Source organism: Mus pahari, chromosome 5 (assembly GCF_900095145.1).
Source record: "Mus pahari chromosome 5, PAHARI_EIJ_v1.1, whole genome shotgun sequence".
Taxonomy (NCBI): domain Eukaryota; kingdom Metazoa; phylum Chordata; class Mammalia; order Rodentia; family Muridae; genus Mus; species Mus pahari.
This window is the reverse complement of record NC_034594.1, coordinates 143,797,769-143,812,963: the sequence shown is the minus strand read 5'-3', so window position 1 is coordinate 143,812,963 and position 15,195 is coordinate 143,797,769. Positions and strand designations below refer to the sequence as shown.

Here is a 15,195-nt window from a genome sequence, read left to right as displayed (position 1 = left end):
TGACAAGAGGAGCTGCCCCTTGGCTCTAGTGCCCGTGTGTGTGTGTGTGTGTGTGTGTGTGTGTGTGTGTGTGGTGTTTGCTTTTTGTTTTTCATGTCAGGGTTTCTCTGTGTAGTCCTTGCTGTCCTGGCTTTGTAGACCAGGCTGGCCTCGAACTGAGAGATCAGCTTGCATCCTGAATGCTGGGATTAAAGGTGTTCACCACTTTCCAGCTCCAGCTCCCCTTTCTCTAAGATCTAATTTTCTGTTTTCAGTATGTGGAGAACAACAAGAATTCAGACAATGATTGGTTCCGACTGGAGTCCAACAAGGAAGGGACCCGGTAAGCAGGTCCTTGGGGGTATGGGTAGGAGCCTCACATGGCTTGAGCAATCTGGTATCTCATAACCACCTGGCAAAGCTGCCATGCAGCAGTGTATAGAGTTCCTAATTCCTGACGTGAGTCTTGCAGTTTGGTGACCTAAGCAGAGATGTCATTTGCATTGTCTGAGGTTTGGTCTCTGTTGCAGGTGGTTTGGAAAATGCTGGTACATCCACGACCTCCTCAAATATGAGTTCGACATCGAGTTTGAAGTGAGTGTGGTAGAATGGGAAGGATGAAGGTTAGTAGAAAAGGCTCGGTGAGCTGCTGGGTGACAAGCTAACCTCAGGAAGGGACCAAATGAAGCTTTTAAAGTGGGAGGGTAAAGCTGAGGTCTGAAGCAGATATGTAACAGTTGCTAATGTCTGTGTCTAGAATCCTGGTGTGTACACGCTGCCTGGGGAATCTGCGGAACAAGCAGTTCAGCCAAGAGATGCATATGTTTGACTAGGCTAGTTCATTTTTCTCTCGCTTCTGTCTTATTATGGCTTTGTAATTTCTCTAGATTCCTATCACATATCCCACTACTGCTCCGGAAATTGCAGTCCCTGAGCTGGACGGGAAGACAGCTAAGATGTACAGGTAGGACTGACTAGGAGGTGAGCAAGAGCAAAGGTAGCCTTAGGGAAGAGCTCAAGAGACAAGTGGTTTCCCCAGAGCCTGCTGCTCCAGAGGCTAGAGGGAGCCCAACTTTCCTCCGTCAAGCCTATGCAAAGTACTCAGCTGACCTTGTTCTCCATGCTGAGCACTAACAGTCTTCCCGTGTTCCCAAGGCTGCTATAGTTAAGACAGGTTTCATGCGCCAACATTATCCTCTCGTCTTTCTCACAGGGGTGGCAAAATATGTCTGACTGATCATTTCAAACCTTTGTGGGCTAGGAATGTGCCCAAGTTTGGACTAGCTCATCTCATGGCCCTGGGGGTAAGTTTGTTATTCTTGGTGTATGAAAGGGAGAGAGAGGGTTCAGGGATAAACGATATCCTACACGTAGCTGAGTCTAGACATTCCTTGGGCATGTCCTCCTAGACTCTAGGACCTAGAGTCTCCGGGGAGGAGACTCAGGTGTAACAAGAGGCATGGACTGTGACAGTAACCTCACAGGGTTTCCCTTGCATTGCAGCTGGGTCCTTGGCTGGCAGTGGAAGTCCCTGATCTGATTCAGAAGGGTGTGATCCAGCACAAAGAAAAATGCAACCAATGATGGACGACGCCCCTGAGGCGGGACAGAGGGACTGTGACTAGGCTGCATTCCTGTTTGCTCCTTTCTCACGATTCCTTCAAGGGTCACCTCTGGCTGTTACAAAGTAGCTGGAGGGACAAATAAGAAAACCCAACAATAGGGCAAGGTCACAAAGTTTCTAAATGAAGCTGTACAGAGAGATGAAAGATTGGGGCCTTGAAATAGGCAGTTTGTATCCCTTCTCCGAGTAGAGCCCTGGAGGCATTTTGGAGGCATGGGGTGTAACTGACAGCACATAGGTTTTTGGTTTCTGGAGACAACCTGTCAATAAAAGCTGCTTCCCCTGGTAGCCTGTGGTTCTCATTGATTGCTGTTAACAAGGTGAACAAGCAAAACACGGAGGTTCATGAACAACTACACTACGTTGAGAGGAGGGTATGATAGAAGAAAATCTGGTTTCTTTCCTTGCTGATGGGGTTCACTTTTGCCCTTTAGTAGTGAACCATGTTTTACTTAACTGCCTGAGCCTACAAAGAAGCTTGAAGAATGAGTTTTACAGGTCCAGCGTTCTCTGCCCACTAGGGATCTCCCCACCCTTACTTAGGTGGAGTTGCTAACTGCTTCTCTATTGGTTTTCTGGCTGGACCTGGACCTGCATGCTGCTTTCACACTGCATCCCTCTTGCTTAGGAAGAATCTGTGTTGCAAGCCCTTCCGTTATTCTTCGACTCTTTGGCTCTTCATCCCTATGGGCCATATATGACTGGGTGAGGGAACTTGGCCTCAGGGGCTTCCAGCAATGGTTTAAGGACCACCACCAGGCAGGGCCTGAAACTAGTGGTTCTAAAGTTGGCTGCGTTTCCATGGTGTCGGTCGGGGAGCCGTGGGGGCGGGCTCACGCAAGCGCCGAGGAGGTAGGTGGGAGGATTCCGAGTGTGGGCGCGCAGGCGCCTAAGAGACTGTGAAGCCGGTGGCCGGTGGCCGGGCGGCACCAACAAAGATGACGGCGGCCCTTGCGGCGGGAGCAAGCTGGGCAACAGCTGCGGCTAAAGCTGCAGCCCGGCCTGCGGGGAGGCTGTTCGGGGGTAGGAGGGGGTGGCCCTGAGCTGGAGCTGGACCCCGGCTGGCCTCCCCCGCCGCCTCACCGGGGGACAGGTACGGGCCGGGACGTTATGGCGGGGTGGAGTGGGAGAGCCGAGGGAGGATGGATCCAGACCCCAGAGGACGTTCACCACAAAGAGGGATGCTCGCGGTGCCCAGCAGGGCCTGGGAGAACTGGGCTGAAAGAACGGCATTCTCGGACCGCGGGGAATATGCCGCCGGACCCCGCAGCCAATCAGCAGCCTCGGCCTTTCTGCCCTCGAGGGGGGCGGACCCGGGTAAAACCCTGCTGTGGTGGGAGAGGTGCACAAATTAGGGGTCAAGTAGTTCGTCCTCCATCTCAAACCATTGCCCCCCTGGGCCCAGATACCAAGTAGGATCCCAGAATTGGAAGAGGGAGTGGATTGCAGATCACCCGTTTAGTCGGCTTCATTTGCAACCCAGTGGAGCAGGGGTTGAGATTGGAATGCTGTCTTTTGGACTGATTCCTGCGTCCACAGCCCAGGTCTATGGCACATCCCACTTGACTAGCCACATATGGGGATTTTTAGAAGTTTGTAGATTATAAAAACAGCTGAGATAGAGAGTACCATTGGCTTTTAAATAAATAATTCTATAGAGAGGGGGTGGGGCATGAAAAGGTCAAAATGTTTGTCTGCTATTCAGTCATTTGTTTGTTCAAGGAGTACTAAGTGTTTTTATGCCAAACATTGCCAGGTCCTGGAGATGCAAGAACTGATTTTATAAACGTTATATGTGCCCTCGGTACATGAAGAAGACAGCTTGCATGATCGCCTGTATCTTATCTCCCTTCCTAATTCAAACGCTGACCCTCTTCTCCTCAGGTCTAGCCTGCGGTGCCCACAATGCCCCAGGCTTCTGAGCACCGCCTGGGCCGGACTCGAGAGCCACCTGTCAATGTACAGCCCCGAGTGGGAGCCAAGATACCATTTCCTCCCCGGGCACGCAGCAAGGAGCGCCGAAACCCAGTTCCTGGGCCAAACTCCATGTTAAGACCTTTGCCTCCCAGGCCAGGTCCCCCTGATGAAAGGCTCAAGAAACTGGAGCTGGGTCGGGGTCGAACCTCAGGCTCTCGTCCTAGAGGTCCCCTTCGAGCAGATCATGGGGTTCCCCTGCCTGGCTCACCGCCCCCAGCTGTGGCTCTGCCTCTCCCATCCCGGACCAACTTAGCCCGTTCCAAGTCTGTGAGCAGTGGGGACTTGCGGCCAATGGGGATTGCCCTGGGAGGGCACCGTGGAGCTGGCGAGCTAGGGGCTGCACTGAGCCGCTTGGCACTCCGGCCTGAGCCACCCACTTTGAGACGTAGTACTTCTCTCCGGCGTCTTGGGGGCTTCCCTGGCCCCCCTACCCTGCTCAGCATACGGACAGAGCCCCCTACTTCCCATGGCTCCTTCCACATGATATCTGCCCGGCCTTCTGAGCCTTTCTACTCTGATGACAAGATGGTGAGGACAGCACACGTGGTCTCTCCCATGCTCATGTTCCTCTTGCCTTCAACTTTGTCATACTATATGGCTTTCCTGTGTTCCCTTCTCCGAGTCCCTTTGTCAACTCCTCATTACACCAGTGGATTCTTGTCTTTTCTGAGACCTTCTAGATCTTATTTTGGGTTGTATGTGATTCTCCAACTTGGTGTGCCATTCTAGTCCCTAGGGAATTAGCCCGACTATTTAGAATTCTTCCTTGGGTCCTTAGGCACTCTCTTTTAAGGCAACGTCTCTCCTAGGACTGGGCCTAGACCTAATTAATCCCTGGAGTGCGGAGGGGCGGAGTCAAGAGCACCTGTGCTGGTGTGGGTTCCCATTTCCCGAGCTAACTGGGCTAGGCTTCCCGCAGTTGGAGCCAGCAGGAGAGGGTGCAAGAAGGGGCCACGGGGGCCGGAGGGGGATTTGGGGGCAGTAAAGTGGGGGTGGAGAGCAGCTGGGCAACCATGCCAGTGCTTGGGGAGTTGCCTCAGGAGCTGCAGCGCCGGCTAGCTTGGCAGCGGAGTAAATGGGGACTTGGTGTGACAGCCATGGCTGAGTCTGTGGTACACTCAGCTGTGATGGGCTTACTACTCATGGCCAGTGAGGTAGGATGACCAGTGAGGGGAACAGGGTAGAGCTGGGGCAGGAGTCGGGTTGGGGAAGACATTCGGCAGCATGCTATTGAAGGCGCCAGGTAGAATATGACTGTCCTCTGACTTTCTAGGCTCACCACACACTGCTTCTGGGCTCTGGTCATGTTGGCCTCCGAAATCTAGGAAATACAGTAAGAGCCACTTTCCTGTCCTTCTCTGTAAAAGGGATGTGAGATGGTGTTGGGGGTGGAGAGAGGCGCAGACCCAGGCAAGGCATGCCGGAGAGCAGGAAGCTCTCAGTCCTGCTGGGCACCGGTCTGGAAAGGTAACAGCAGTGTCCCCACTGCTTCCCCAGTGCTTCCTGAATGCCGTGCTACAGTGTTTGAGCAGCACAAGGCCTCTTCGAGACTTCTGTCTGCGAAGGGACTTCCGGCAAGAGGTGCCCGGAGGAGGCCGAGCTCAGGAACTCACAGAAGGTGGGCAATTCCTCCTGATCCTTCTGTTCTCTCTCTCCCAACCCCTTCAGTTCTATCCTCTCAACACCCATGGCTCCCAGCCCTTCACGCTGGCAGTTGCATACGTTTTCCCCAGTTTCTTCCTTCCTAGAGATTTTCTAGGCGCAGAAGCTCCTCCTGCCTACCTGCTCTTCTAGACATTAGCATTGAATCCCTTCCCTACTGTCAAACCAACAGCCTTTGCAGATGTGATTGGTGCCCTCTGGCACCCTGACTCCTGTGAAGCTGTGAATCCCACCCGATTCCGGGCTGTCTTCCAGAAATACGTCCCTTCCTTCTCTGGATACAGGTGGGGAAACTGAGAGAATGGGATTTCTCTCTGGCTACGGTTGGGGGCGGGGCCAAGCAGAGGCTCTGGCAGAAGTGTTGCAAGCCTTGGGATTTCCTACACTGAGGAAACGGGAACCCACATTTGGGCACGGGGTACTGTGTGGACCACGAGGGTATGGATCAGATGCCCATATTCTGTCTGGCTGTAGCCAGCAGGATGCCCAAGAGTTCCTGAAGCTCCTCATGGAGCGGTTGCACCTTGAGATCAACCGAAGAGGGCGCCGAGCACCGCCAATCTTGGCCAGTGGTCCAGTTCCCTCCCCACCTCGCCGAGGAGGAGGGGCTCTGCATGAAGAACCTGAATTGAGGTAAGGGTTGGTCCCCCTTGCTCCTCTTCGCAGTATTTCTATCAGCTTTCAGTCGTCACTGAACTGAGCTCACCGAAACTGAAATGTAGGGCCTAGGGGAGGCCCTTTAGCACAGAAAAAAAAAAAAAAAAGGGAAGGAAGGAAGGGAGGAAGAGGGAAAAGTACATATAGAGGCGTAAAATAGTGTAAGGGATGCCACTGAGCTGGGGAAGAGAGAACAGCTACAGTCAAATATATCAAAGAGCTTGTAGAGGAAGGTGGCTCTGTGTGTATATGTGTGTTTATATATATATATACACATACATATATATGCATATATATGTGTGTGTGTGTGTGTCCTTTCATCTTGGATTTCCCCAGAAAGTTCCCATACTTCTTTGACTAGCAGTTTAGGGAAGGTGCTGGTATGTGACAGGGACCAGGGTTCCATGGGTAATTTCCGATTTCCGGGGTTGGGGCCACCCAGTACTACAGCTGTCTCACAGGTTGTCCCCTTCCCTTGCTCTGTGGCAGTGATGACGACCGAGCCAACTTAATGTGGAAGCGCTACCTGGAGCGAGAAGACAGCAAGATTGTGGGTGGGTATGCAGTGGGGCAGCACAGTGGGAGTTGGGGCTCGGGAGAAAGAAGCATGGGGGCAAGGCCAGATGCCAAGGATGTGAAATGCTGTGTGGCGCTGAGTGGCAGCGCTGTATTAGAAAGGCAGATCAGAGAGACATGGTAAGAGTCAGTGTTCTAGGAGAGCGAGCACTTTAGGCATTTGACAGTGACGACTTCTTCTGCCTTTTGCTTCTACCTAGACCTGTTTGTGGGCCAGTTGAAAAGTTGCCTCAAGTGCCAGGCCTGTGGGTATCGCTCCACGACCTTCGAGGTTTTTTGTGACCTGTCCCTGCCCATCCCCAAGGTGGGATTCCAGTAGATTCCAGTGGTGGATGGAACATGGGTTCTGTGACCCACCCCTCCCCACCCCTAAGTGTGGGTGGGAACTGTATGGGTCTCTAAAGCAGAATTAAAGCCGGATTTAAAAAAAAAAAAAAAAAAAAAGATCTTTTTTTTTAAAAAAAGGAAACTCAGAAACATGCTGACCCTCACTTCCCTTTTCCCCCTAGAAAGGATTTGCTGGGGGCAAAGTGTCTTTGCGGGATTGCTTCAGCCTTTTCACCAAGGAGGAAGAGCTAGAGTCGGAGAATGCCCCAGTATGTGGGACTTTAATGGGGGAGACCTGGGAGGGTCTGTCTGGATAAAAGGGGATGCATGTCTCCTTGATTCGGGAATAACAGTTACTTGTCTGGGTGTGTGTTGGGGGGTCTCAAGTATGTCCTCGTATACCTAGGTTATAGGGGGAGTGGCAAAGCAATGAGAAACATAAGTACATTTATGTGTAAGCTGGGGATGTCAGGAAAAGCAGCTTTGGTGAGGGCACCCTGACCTTGAGGTTTCCTAAACTGAGGAAACGGGAACCCACATTTGGGTAGGGGGTAATGTGTGGACCACGAGGGGATGGATCAGATGCCCATATTCTGTCTGGTTTATTTAGGTGTGTGACCGATGTCGGCAGAAAACACGAAGTACCAAAAAGTTGACAGTACAAAGATTCCCCCGAATCCTCGTGCTCCATATCCTGATCTTCAAGCTCTTATTTCTCTTAGGGTATCTCCCATACAGGGTTTCCTCGCCTCGACTGTTTCCCTTAGGGAAAACCTGTCACCCCGACTTTCTTTGCCACCTTTTAGGATGTGTGTGTTGAGGGAATGGAGGGTACTGAATTTATTACTGCAGCCCCCCTTAGAGACCCTTAGCCTCCCCAGTGCTCCTTAACCAGGGCTTAGATCTGAACCGATTCTCCACCTCCCGAGGCTCCATCAAGAAAAGTTCAGTAGGTGTAGACTTCCCACTGCAGCGACTAAGCCTAGGGGACTTTGCCAGTGACAAAACAGGTGAGTCTGGTGGGGAACGTCCTAAAGAATCTTCAGGAGGGAGACACAACTGAGTGTAGAAACTGATGTTATTTAACCCGCAGGAAGTCCTGTCTACCAGCTGTATGCCCTTTGCAACCACTCGGGTAGTGTTCACTATGGCCACTACACAGCCCTGTGCCGGTGCCAGACTGGTTGGCATGTCTACAATGACTCCCGGTGAGAACAGCCTCTTATTCAACTCCTGCCCCATCCCACTACGCCGCCCCTCCCCCTCCCCCAGGTCTGAAAAGATAAGCTTCTGACAAAGGATAGGTGGAAAGTCTCTCCTGACCTCCACCTGGCTACTCTACATTGAGTCTTGTGGGATGGAGGTGGGAATCTACAAGAATGACCACTGACCACAGCCATGTCCCATTTCTCTTCTCAGCGTCTCCCCTGTCAGTGAAAATCAGGTGGCATCCAGTGAGGGCTACGTGCTGTTCTACCAATTGATGCAGGAACCACTTCGGTGCCTGTGACACCATCTTGAAGCCCTGGCACCTGTGAAAACCTTCTCAACACCCTTAAGCCCCCAGGCTCCCCACTTACCTCACAGACGTCTATTTTTGTGTCTTTTTAATCGGGGAGGGGAGGAGGGTTGGTTGTAGCTCCCGTTATTTTTTTTATTAAGAAGTACCCTAACACCTTGTTTTCCTGTCCCATGTACAGAAACCACCAGACCCTTGATACCATGTACAGCCCCCAGAACCTCTGCAATCTCACTTTTTTGTGAATAAATTTATTAAGAAAAAGGTGATGTTCATGTTTGTATTTGTGGGTAAGAGGGAATGGATATCTAGAACTTTGGTTCAATTGGAGCCTTTCTGAGCCCCAATTCTAACTCTGGACAGGCGGGGGCGCTCTCGCAGAAGGAAAAGGACAGGGATTGAGCTGGCCCCATACTTGGACCCAAACACTGGGTTTAGTGGTTCTAGCCAGACAAACCTTGAGAACTGTTTTAGTTGCGGGAAAGCCTGAAACTAGAGTGCAGGCATTGGCACGCCGGTTTTTCCTGAGAGGGGGGCTGCCCCTCGAGGGCAAAGCACCCAAGGACCCCTGTTGACAAACACTGGCACCGTTGCCGGGCGGCCCTTGCTCCCGTAGGCCCTGTCTGTTGCTAACATCAAGGAGCTGTTTATGGAGCCTTCTCCCCACGGACTGGCCTCCAAGTGTTTCTTTCTCCCTAACTAAAGCTCGTGGGGCTCTCCCACCCTCCAGGGTTCTCACCACAGACCTGGGAAGGTTGAGCTGGGGAATGCTCAAGGATTTCGCTGTCCTATCCCTGGGGAAGGTTACTGCAACTAACTCCGATTAGGACACGAACAGGTTAACCCGCTCCACGGAACTGACTCCGAAAGCCGCTGTTGCTCCTCTGGGAGCGTCACTGCCAATATGGCGTTTTCATTGGTGGATGTATCCAGAACTCACCAATCCAGAACCCGTACTCCAAGACCCACCAATCAAGAAGCAGGAAAGGGAAACGCAGCCACGCAGGCCGCCAGAAAGGAATAGACGGAGAGACGGAGGGACCCTAAAAGTGAGGGGCGGGGATACCAGACTTGAACCTGCTCACCAGCTGAGGCTGGAAAAACCGAGCGCTGCAGAATTCTGGCTTCCGGAGGGTTTGAGCTGGGGAGATAGCGTGGGCGTGGCCCTTATCTGCACACCGGCAGGATGGACTGGTCCTAGGGCCTCAATATCAGTCACTCAGTTTCTCCGGTTCCCCCTATCTCGTGGGCAAGTTCTGGCCTCAGAACGAAGACCTCCCTCTTCCACCAGCACGTACACGCGCGCCCTGCATTAGTTTCTCATAAATCAGTAAGTGTCCAGAAGTGGCGTATGGGACCAGTGGGGGTTTCTGCAGTTGTAAAACAGGGTACCCCTCTCCCCCGTTCTCCTGGGGTATCTCGACCTTTCTCTAGGCCTTACGATGGGCCGGACTGTGATAGTACTTGGCGGAGGTATCAGCGGATTGGCCGCAAGTTATCATCTCATCCGAGGCCCCAATCCTCCTAAGGTGAGTCCTCACTAGTACCAGAGAAACTCATTTAATACCCTTGATATTTCCAGCAAAAGCTGCATAGTTTTTTTTGTCCCATGAAATAGGCACTTTTTTCCCAGTTCCTTTGATCCTGCGCTGACAGTGTCTCATTTTTGGCGCCAGGTGATCTTAGTGGAGGGCAGCAAACGTTTGGGAGGATGGATCCGCTCAGTCCGAGGATCAGATGGTGCGATCTTTGAACTTGGACCTCGAGGAATTAGGCCGGCTGGAGCCCTGGGAGCCCGGACCCTGCTCCTGGTGAGCGTCTTGTGGAATGTGTAGGACAGGTGGTGGAGGAGAGTTCTCCAAAGGGACGGAGTTTCAGAGAGGAAAAACGTTGGGTCAGATTTTCCTTAGTTTCTCCTCTTCCTGAGGGCTTGTGGAGAGCAGGTTTCTGAACTTGGCTTGGAGTCTGAAGTCTTGCCTGTACGAGGGGATCATCCAGCTGCCCAGAACAGGTTCCTGTATGTAGGCGGTACTCTGCACCCCCTACCCTCGGGCCTCAGGTAACACCTCACTATTACACACCCCTCCTTTCGCTCCCTGTCTGGGCTCCCAGCCACAGGGGGTCAAATGGATGAAAGTAACCCCCTGGAGCCGGGAAGGTGAATCTGGGAGTTTTCTTTTCAACCATGCCTTCCTCCATGCAGGGGGCTACTCCGTCCTTCACCCCCCTTCTCAAAACCTCTGTTTTGGGCTGGGCTGAGGGAGTTGCTGAAGCCCAGGGGCAAAGAGCCTGATGAGACTGTGCACAGTTTTGCCCAGCGCCGCCTTGGACCTGAGGTGACATTGCTCAGAGGTGGTCTCAAACCTCTCCCCTCCTGCTGCTGAGTCTCTAACTCAGACTTAATCCCGGGGACTCTTGTATCATTTAGAGGTGTCCTCTATCTATTGCTGGAATCTCCGAAACTCAGTGTTGGGAATAAATACCTTCCTTTCCTCCCCATCCTTTTGTTACAGTGGGAACATCTCCAACCCAAATTCCCTCCTTCCCTTATTCTCTCCCTAGCTGGGCCAATGGAAATCAGTCAGGGTGGCTTATTCCTTGGCCCCTCAGTCCCAGTCTTACCCTTAAGGTGGCGTCTTTAGCCATGGACAGTCTCTGCCGAGGAGTGTTTGCTGGCAACAGCCGTGAGCTCAGCATCCGGTCCTGCTTTCCCAGTCTCTTCCAGGCTGAGCAAACCCACCGGTCCATATTGCTGGGGCTGCTGCTGGGCGCAGGTGAGGGGCGGCATTGGTTCCAAGGGAGGAAACATAAAGCCCGAGGACAAACTGAGGTACTGTGTACAAGGGGTACTAGTTTAATCCCCCCCCTTCTTTTAGGACAGAGTCCCCAGCCGGATTCCTCACTAATTCGTCAGGCCCGGGCTGAGCGATGGAGCCAGTGGTCACTCCGTGGAGGGCTGGAGGTGTTGCCCCAGGCCCTTCACAATTACCTAGCAAGTAAAGGGGTCACTATCCTCAGTGGGCAGCCAGTCTGCGGGCTCAGCCTTCAGCCAGAAGGGCGCTGGAAGGTAGGACAACCCTCTGGAGTGTAGTGAACCTATATCCGTGTTACTGGCTTTGTTGTTGTTGTATCAGGTATGGCAAAGTTGCACCTGGCAAAAAGTTTCATATGTAAATGTGCATGACCTGATTTTATAGCAAAATAGGCCCTCTGGGTGTGTGTGTGGCAGGGGGAGGGGCTTCTTTGCTCAACAACCATTACTTTAAGTTTGATCCAAGCTTTTTTATTTTTTTAAAAAGATTTATTTATTTATTATATGTGAGTACACTGTAGCTGTCTTCAGACACTCCAGAAGAGGGCATCAGATTTCATTACAGATGGTTGTGAGCCACCATGTGGTTGCTGGGATTTGAACTCAGGACCTTCGGAAGAGCATTTGGTGCTCTCAACTGCTGAGCTATCTTACCAGCCCTGATCCAAGCTTTTAAAACATCATGATACCGTTTCCTCAGACGGCCACCATTCTAATACTCTGTCCCTTACAAGTTGCCATTGCTGCACACACATCAGTCACAAGATTCATAAAGGCTTTGATAAAAGCCCTGCAGTATTCCTCGGATACCTCTGCCCGCTTTTAAAGTCAACGATAGCTTTTTGTCCATAAATGCCTTCCTCTGGGAAGAGAGGTGAAGGAAGAGCTCAGCAGTTGCGGGCACGCACTGCCTTTGCTGAGGACCTGAACGCCACAGGCACCCACACTCACACATCCACAGGCTATCGCACCATCTTTGTCAGACTGGCTGACCAGGTCAGGTTAAGCCCTTAGCATTGGATGTACTGTTTTCCTGCCTTAGGGAGGCTCCGTAGATCTGGCTACCTCAGGTTGCTAGGCTCTGTTTGTGAACCTTCCTCAGAATGCCCTTAGGTAAAGCCTGTGAGCGGAAGTAGTGCTCCTGAGGGTTCGAAACAGGGAAAGACCCACCCACCTTCACTGAACATTCCAGAGCAGCCACACTGGCCCACTTTCTGGATTATACAGAGGGGTTCTTGGTTTTTGAGGTGATCTTGTCACTCATTCTTCATCCTGTGTCAGCACCCAGTCTTTCCTACCTCTTGAGTGCCTGGGAAGCCGAGGCAGCAAATCTCACCTTCCCCATAAAGCCCCCATAACGCCATCTTTCAAATGTTCTTCTCACTCAGGTGTCTCTAGGGGACGGCAGTCTGGAGGCTGACCACATTATAAGCGCCATTCCAGCTTCAGGTAATGGGACAGCCCTTCCTGTTCCCTAGCCATCAAGGGGACAATAGTGTGCCTTCAGATACCAGCAGGACCACACAGGCTCCTGGGCTGGCCTGGTAAGACAGATCTAGCTTAGAATGCATGCCTGCTCTCCAGAGCTCAGCAAGCTGCTCCCTGCTGAGGCTGCACCTCTAGCTCGCATCTTGGGTACCATCAAGGCTGTGTCTGTCGCTGTGGTGAATCTGCAGTACCGAGGAGCTCGTCTGCCGGTCCAGGTATAAGGAAGAAGAGTGGAGACACGGGCTTGGTGACAGCCATTCCCTTGTGACCCACAGACATCTTCCTCTTCAGGGATTTGGACATTTGGTGCCATCATCAGAGGACCCGACTGTCCTGGGAATTGTGTACGACTCGGTGGCTTTTCCTGAGCAGGACGGGAACCCCCCAGGCCTCAGAGTGACTGTGAGAGGAGGCATGGCTTGGGATGGGGTTTCCATGGGGCTTCTCTTGTGTTGCAGTATAGGCAAGAGCGGGCTGGTCAGCGCTATGTCTCCTCTCCTCGTAGGTGATGTTGGGAGGTTACTGGTTACAGAAGCTAAAAGCTGATGGCCACCAACTATCTCCAGAGCTGTTCCAACAACAAGCCCAGGAAGCAGCTGCTACACAGTTAGGACTGAAAGAACGACCAAGCCACTGCCTGGTCCATCTACACAAGGTGAGTTAAACTCTTACTCATTCCCCACTGAAAGCCTTGAAAGTAACGATGGGCACGTTAATCAAGCCAAGGGCTCAAGTCACTAATAAACTGTCCCTTGCATCTTCTCTCTCCTTAGAACTGTATCCCTCAGTATACAATAGGCCACTGGCAAAAACTAGGTAAGCCAGGCAAGCGGCTGGGCGAGCGGCTGGACAAGCAGCTGTGCTGAGGGAGCCAGACCTCAGCTGGAACGCTCCCTTTCACTCTTACCTTTCAGACTCAGCTGCACAATTCCTGACGGCCCAGAGGTTGCCCCTGACTTTGGCTGGAGCCTCCTATGAGGGGGTCGCTGTCAATGACTGTATAGAGAGTGGGCGCCAGGCAGCAGCTGCTGTCCTGGGCATAGAATCTAACAGCTGACAACCTCCCTGCTCCCCGACCCCCACTTTCCTACTCGTGAAAGTAAAAGTTGGTAGAGCTTGGTTTGGCCTTTACTATTCTGTCACCCTATAGACTTGTCAGGGGTGAGGGTGGCGGGAGAGGATTAAGTGGCCTGGGATGCAGAAATCACAAGCAAAGGTGAGACAAAGTCCTTTATTAGAAAAGATATCAAAATCCCTGCCCCTGCCCCTGCCCCACTCCCCAGGGCCAAGACCAGAGGAGGGGCAGCCATTCCAGCACTCGCAGGAAATGCCCGGCTAGGGGTTTCCTCCACCAGACAGCTTCTTAGGAACCATAAATAGAATAAATATTCACAGAGGTCCCAGGAGAAGCCAGGTCACTCTTGGAAAAGAGTAATGTCCATGGACGAGGAAGGGACTTGGGGTCCAGCCCTGCTCCTACCCCAGGGGCAGAGGACTCCCAGGATTCGTCACATAAAATGACATCAAAGATTCACAGTCATAAGCCCTGACAGGTGGCCCCTAGAAGGAGGGACCTCCAGGTCTAGAGGAGCCCAGCTCCAATCTAGCAGTGAGGAGAGGTCCCTGCCTCCTAGCACAGCACTAGAGTTAATTCCCTCACATCCCTCAGAACAGTGAGGGGCAGAGGTGGGAGCGACACAATCCCTCCGATTCAGTCTCATAATTACAGTGTGCAGAGAATCAGTGTGAGCCACGGGGAGCTGTGTGGTTGGCAGTGGGCAGAGGGCCAGGCCTAGCTGGGGGCCGGCGTTGCAGCATCTCTTGACGGAAGGCCTGGGAGGAACCTGGTGGGTATCGGGGACCAGAGGGAGACCGGGGACCCCGAGGGTCAGTCCCAATGTCTGCAGTGATGTTGGTATAGAGAGGACCCAGCTCTCTTGCCAGCAATCGGTATGTTAGTGAGTTCATTCCATCTTGTGTCCAAGAATTCTGGGTACGGACCAGGAGATCAAATCTGAGGGTGAGAAGTTGTAGGACAGATCTCAAAGGAAGAGTCTGGAATTCAGGTACATTTAAGAGTGACCTAAGGAGACAGGAAACCCGAGACTAACAACCATTTCCTTCCTACCTGTGAGGATTTTCCTCATTTCCTTTATCCCCTCTGTGCTTCACCATCTTATAGTGTCCCACAGAGGTGGGTGGTCGAGAGATCTTCATCCCAGCCAGGCGAACTCTGTGAGAAAAGTGAGGGAGTCTTGGAGGCACTAGAGTGGAAAAACTGCTGCTGTTGGGTGAATGGGAAAAAGTAGACCCATGAAGGAAGAGATGGTCTGGGCTAAGTCACAGGGTGATGGCATAGGCCGAGGCACACAGAGATCAAAGGGCACACAGAGAGCAATGGCATAGGCCAGGGCACACAGAGATCAAGGGGCACGCAGAGATCAATGGCATAGGGCAGGGCACACAGAGATCGAGGGCCTAGGCTGGGACACATAGAGATTGATGGCATAGGCTGGGGCACATAGACAGTGATGGCATAGGCCGGGTACACAGAGAGTGATGGCATAGGCTGGG

General features: G+C 52.4%; 4 protein-coding genes across 7 annotated transcripts in view; 3 read left to right on the top strand and 1 right to left on the bottom strand.

The window, feature by feature from the left end:
* Window positions 1–1,891, top strand: part of Ufc1 (ubiquitin-fold modifier conjugating enzyme 1) — a 5,222-nt gene extending 3,331 nt beyond the window's left edge. Inside the window, exons 3-7 of the mRNA XM_021198362.2 lie at window positions 255–322; window positions 510–573; window positions 867–943; window positions 1,193–1,283; window positions 1,483–1,891. Coding sequence (XP_021054021.1) covers window positions 255–322; window positions 510–573; window positions 867–943; window positions 1,193–1,283; window positions 1,483–1,563 — 381 coding nt within the window. The 3' untranslated portion in view covers window positions 1,564–1,891. The remainder of the gene's footprint in view (window positions 1–254; window positions 323–509; window positions 574–866; window positions 944–1,192; window positions 1,284–1,482) is intronic.
* Window positions 1,892–2,484: 593 nt separating this feature from the next.
* Usp21 (ubiquitin specific peptidase 21) lies at window positions 2,485–8,579 on the top strand. The gene is made up of 13 exons (XM_029539242.1): window positions 2,485–2,696; window positions 3,488–4,108; window positions 4,854–4,913; window positions 5,078–5,198; window positions 5,415–5,526; window positions 5,717–5,875; window positions 6,389–6,453; window positions 6,676–6,779; window positions 6,985–7,071; window positions 7,413–7,493; window positions 7,707–7,812; window positions 7,896–8,010; window positions 8,222–8,579. Exons 2-13 carry the CDS (start codon window positions 3,509–3,511, stop codon window positions 8,310–8,312), a joined length of 1,701 nt encoding a protein of 566 aa, XP_029395102.1. The 5' UTR covers window positions 2,485–2,696; window positions 3,488–3,508; the 3' UTR covers window positions 8,313–8,579.
* Window positions 8,580–9,334: 755 nt separating this feature from the next.
* Ppox (protoporphyrinogen oxidase) lies at window positions 9,335–13,740 on the top strand. Of its 2 annotated transcripts, XM_021198162.1 has the most exons (13): window positions 9,335–9,651; window positions 9,756–9,850; window positions 9,998–10,132; window positions 10,265–10,380; window positions 10,525–10,657; window positions 10,951–11,095; window positions 11,198–11,388; window positions 12,522–12,582; window positions 12,718–12,836; window positions 12,913–13,023; window positions 13,127–13,276; window positions 13,395–13,437; window positions 13,536–13,740. In XM_021198162.1, the coding sequence occupies exons 2-13, from the start codon at window positions 9,764–9,766 to the stop codon at window positions 13,676–13,678; spliced, it is 1,434 nt and encodes a 477-aa protein (XP_021053821.1). In that variant the 5' UTR covers window positions 9,335–9,651; window positions 9,756–9,763; the 3' UTR covers window positions 13,679–13,740. The 2 variants fall into 2 exon arrangements, with proteins under 2 accessions (XP_021053821.1, XP_029395240.1); XM_029539380.1 differs by lacking the exon at window positions 9,335–9,651 and having other exon boundaries at window positions 9,762–9,850; window positions 10,249–10,380; window positions 13,536–13,705.
* Window positions 13,741–13,837: 97 nt separating this feature from the next.
* B4galt3 (beta-1,4-galactosyltransferase 3) overlaps window positions 13,838–15,195 on the bottom strand; it is a 6,452-nt gene continuing 5,094 nt past the window's right edge. For 2 of the 3 annotated variants that reach the window (XM_021197794.1, XM_029539230.1), the window contains exons 7-8: window positions 14,750–14,854; window positions 13,838–14,635 (exon numbers count right to left, since the gene is read on the bottom strand). In XM_021197794.1, coding sequence (XP_021053453.1) covers window positions 14,362–14,635; window positions 14,750–14,854 — 379 coding nt within the window. In that variant the 3' untranslated portion in view covers window positions 13,838–14,361. Of the gene's footprint in view, window positions 14,705–14,749; window positions 14,855–15,195 lie in introns of all 3 variants that reach the window. The other variant, XM_029539231.1, reaches the window with a different exon arrangement.

Coding starts and splice junctions, on each gene's coding strand:
- Usp21 (XM_029539242.1), top strand. CDS start 3,509: ATGCCCCAGGCTTCTGAGCACCGCCTGGGCCGGACTCGAGAGCCACCT. Junction 4,109..4,853: donor TCTACTCTGATGACAAGATG/GTGAGGACAGCA, acceptor CTGACTTTCTAG/GCTCACCACACACTGCTTCT. Junction 6,780..6,984: donor TGTCCCTGCCCATCCCCAAG/GTGGGATTCCAG, acceptor TTTTCCCCCTAG/AAAGGATTTGCTGGGGGCAA.
- Ppox (XM_021198162.1), top strand. CDS start 9,764: ATGGGCCGGACTGTGATAGTACTTGGCGGAGGTATCAGCGGATTGGCC. Junction 10,381..10,524: donor CCCCTACCCTCGGGCCTCAG/GTAACACCTCAC, acceptor TCCTCCATGCAG/GGGGCTACTCCGTCCTTCAC. Junction 12,837..12,912: donor GAGCTCGTCTGCCGGTCCAG/GTATAAGGAAGA, acceptor CTTCCTCTTCAG/GGATTTGGACATTTGGTGCC.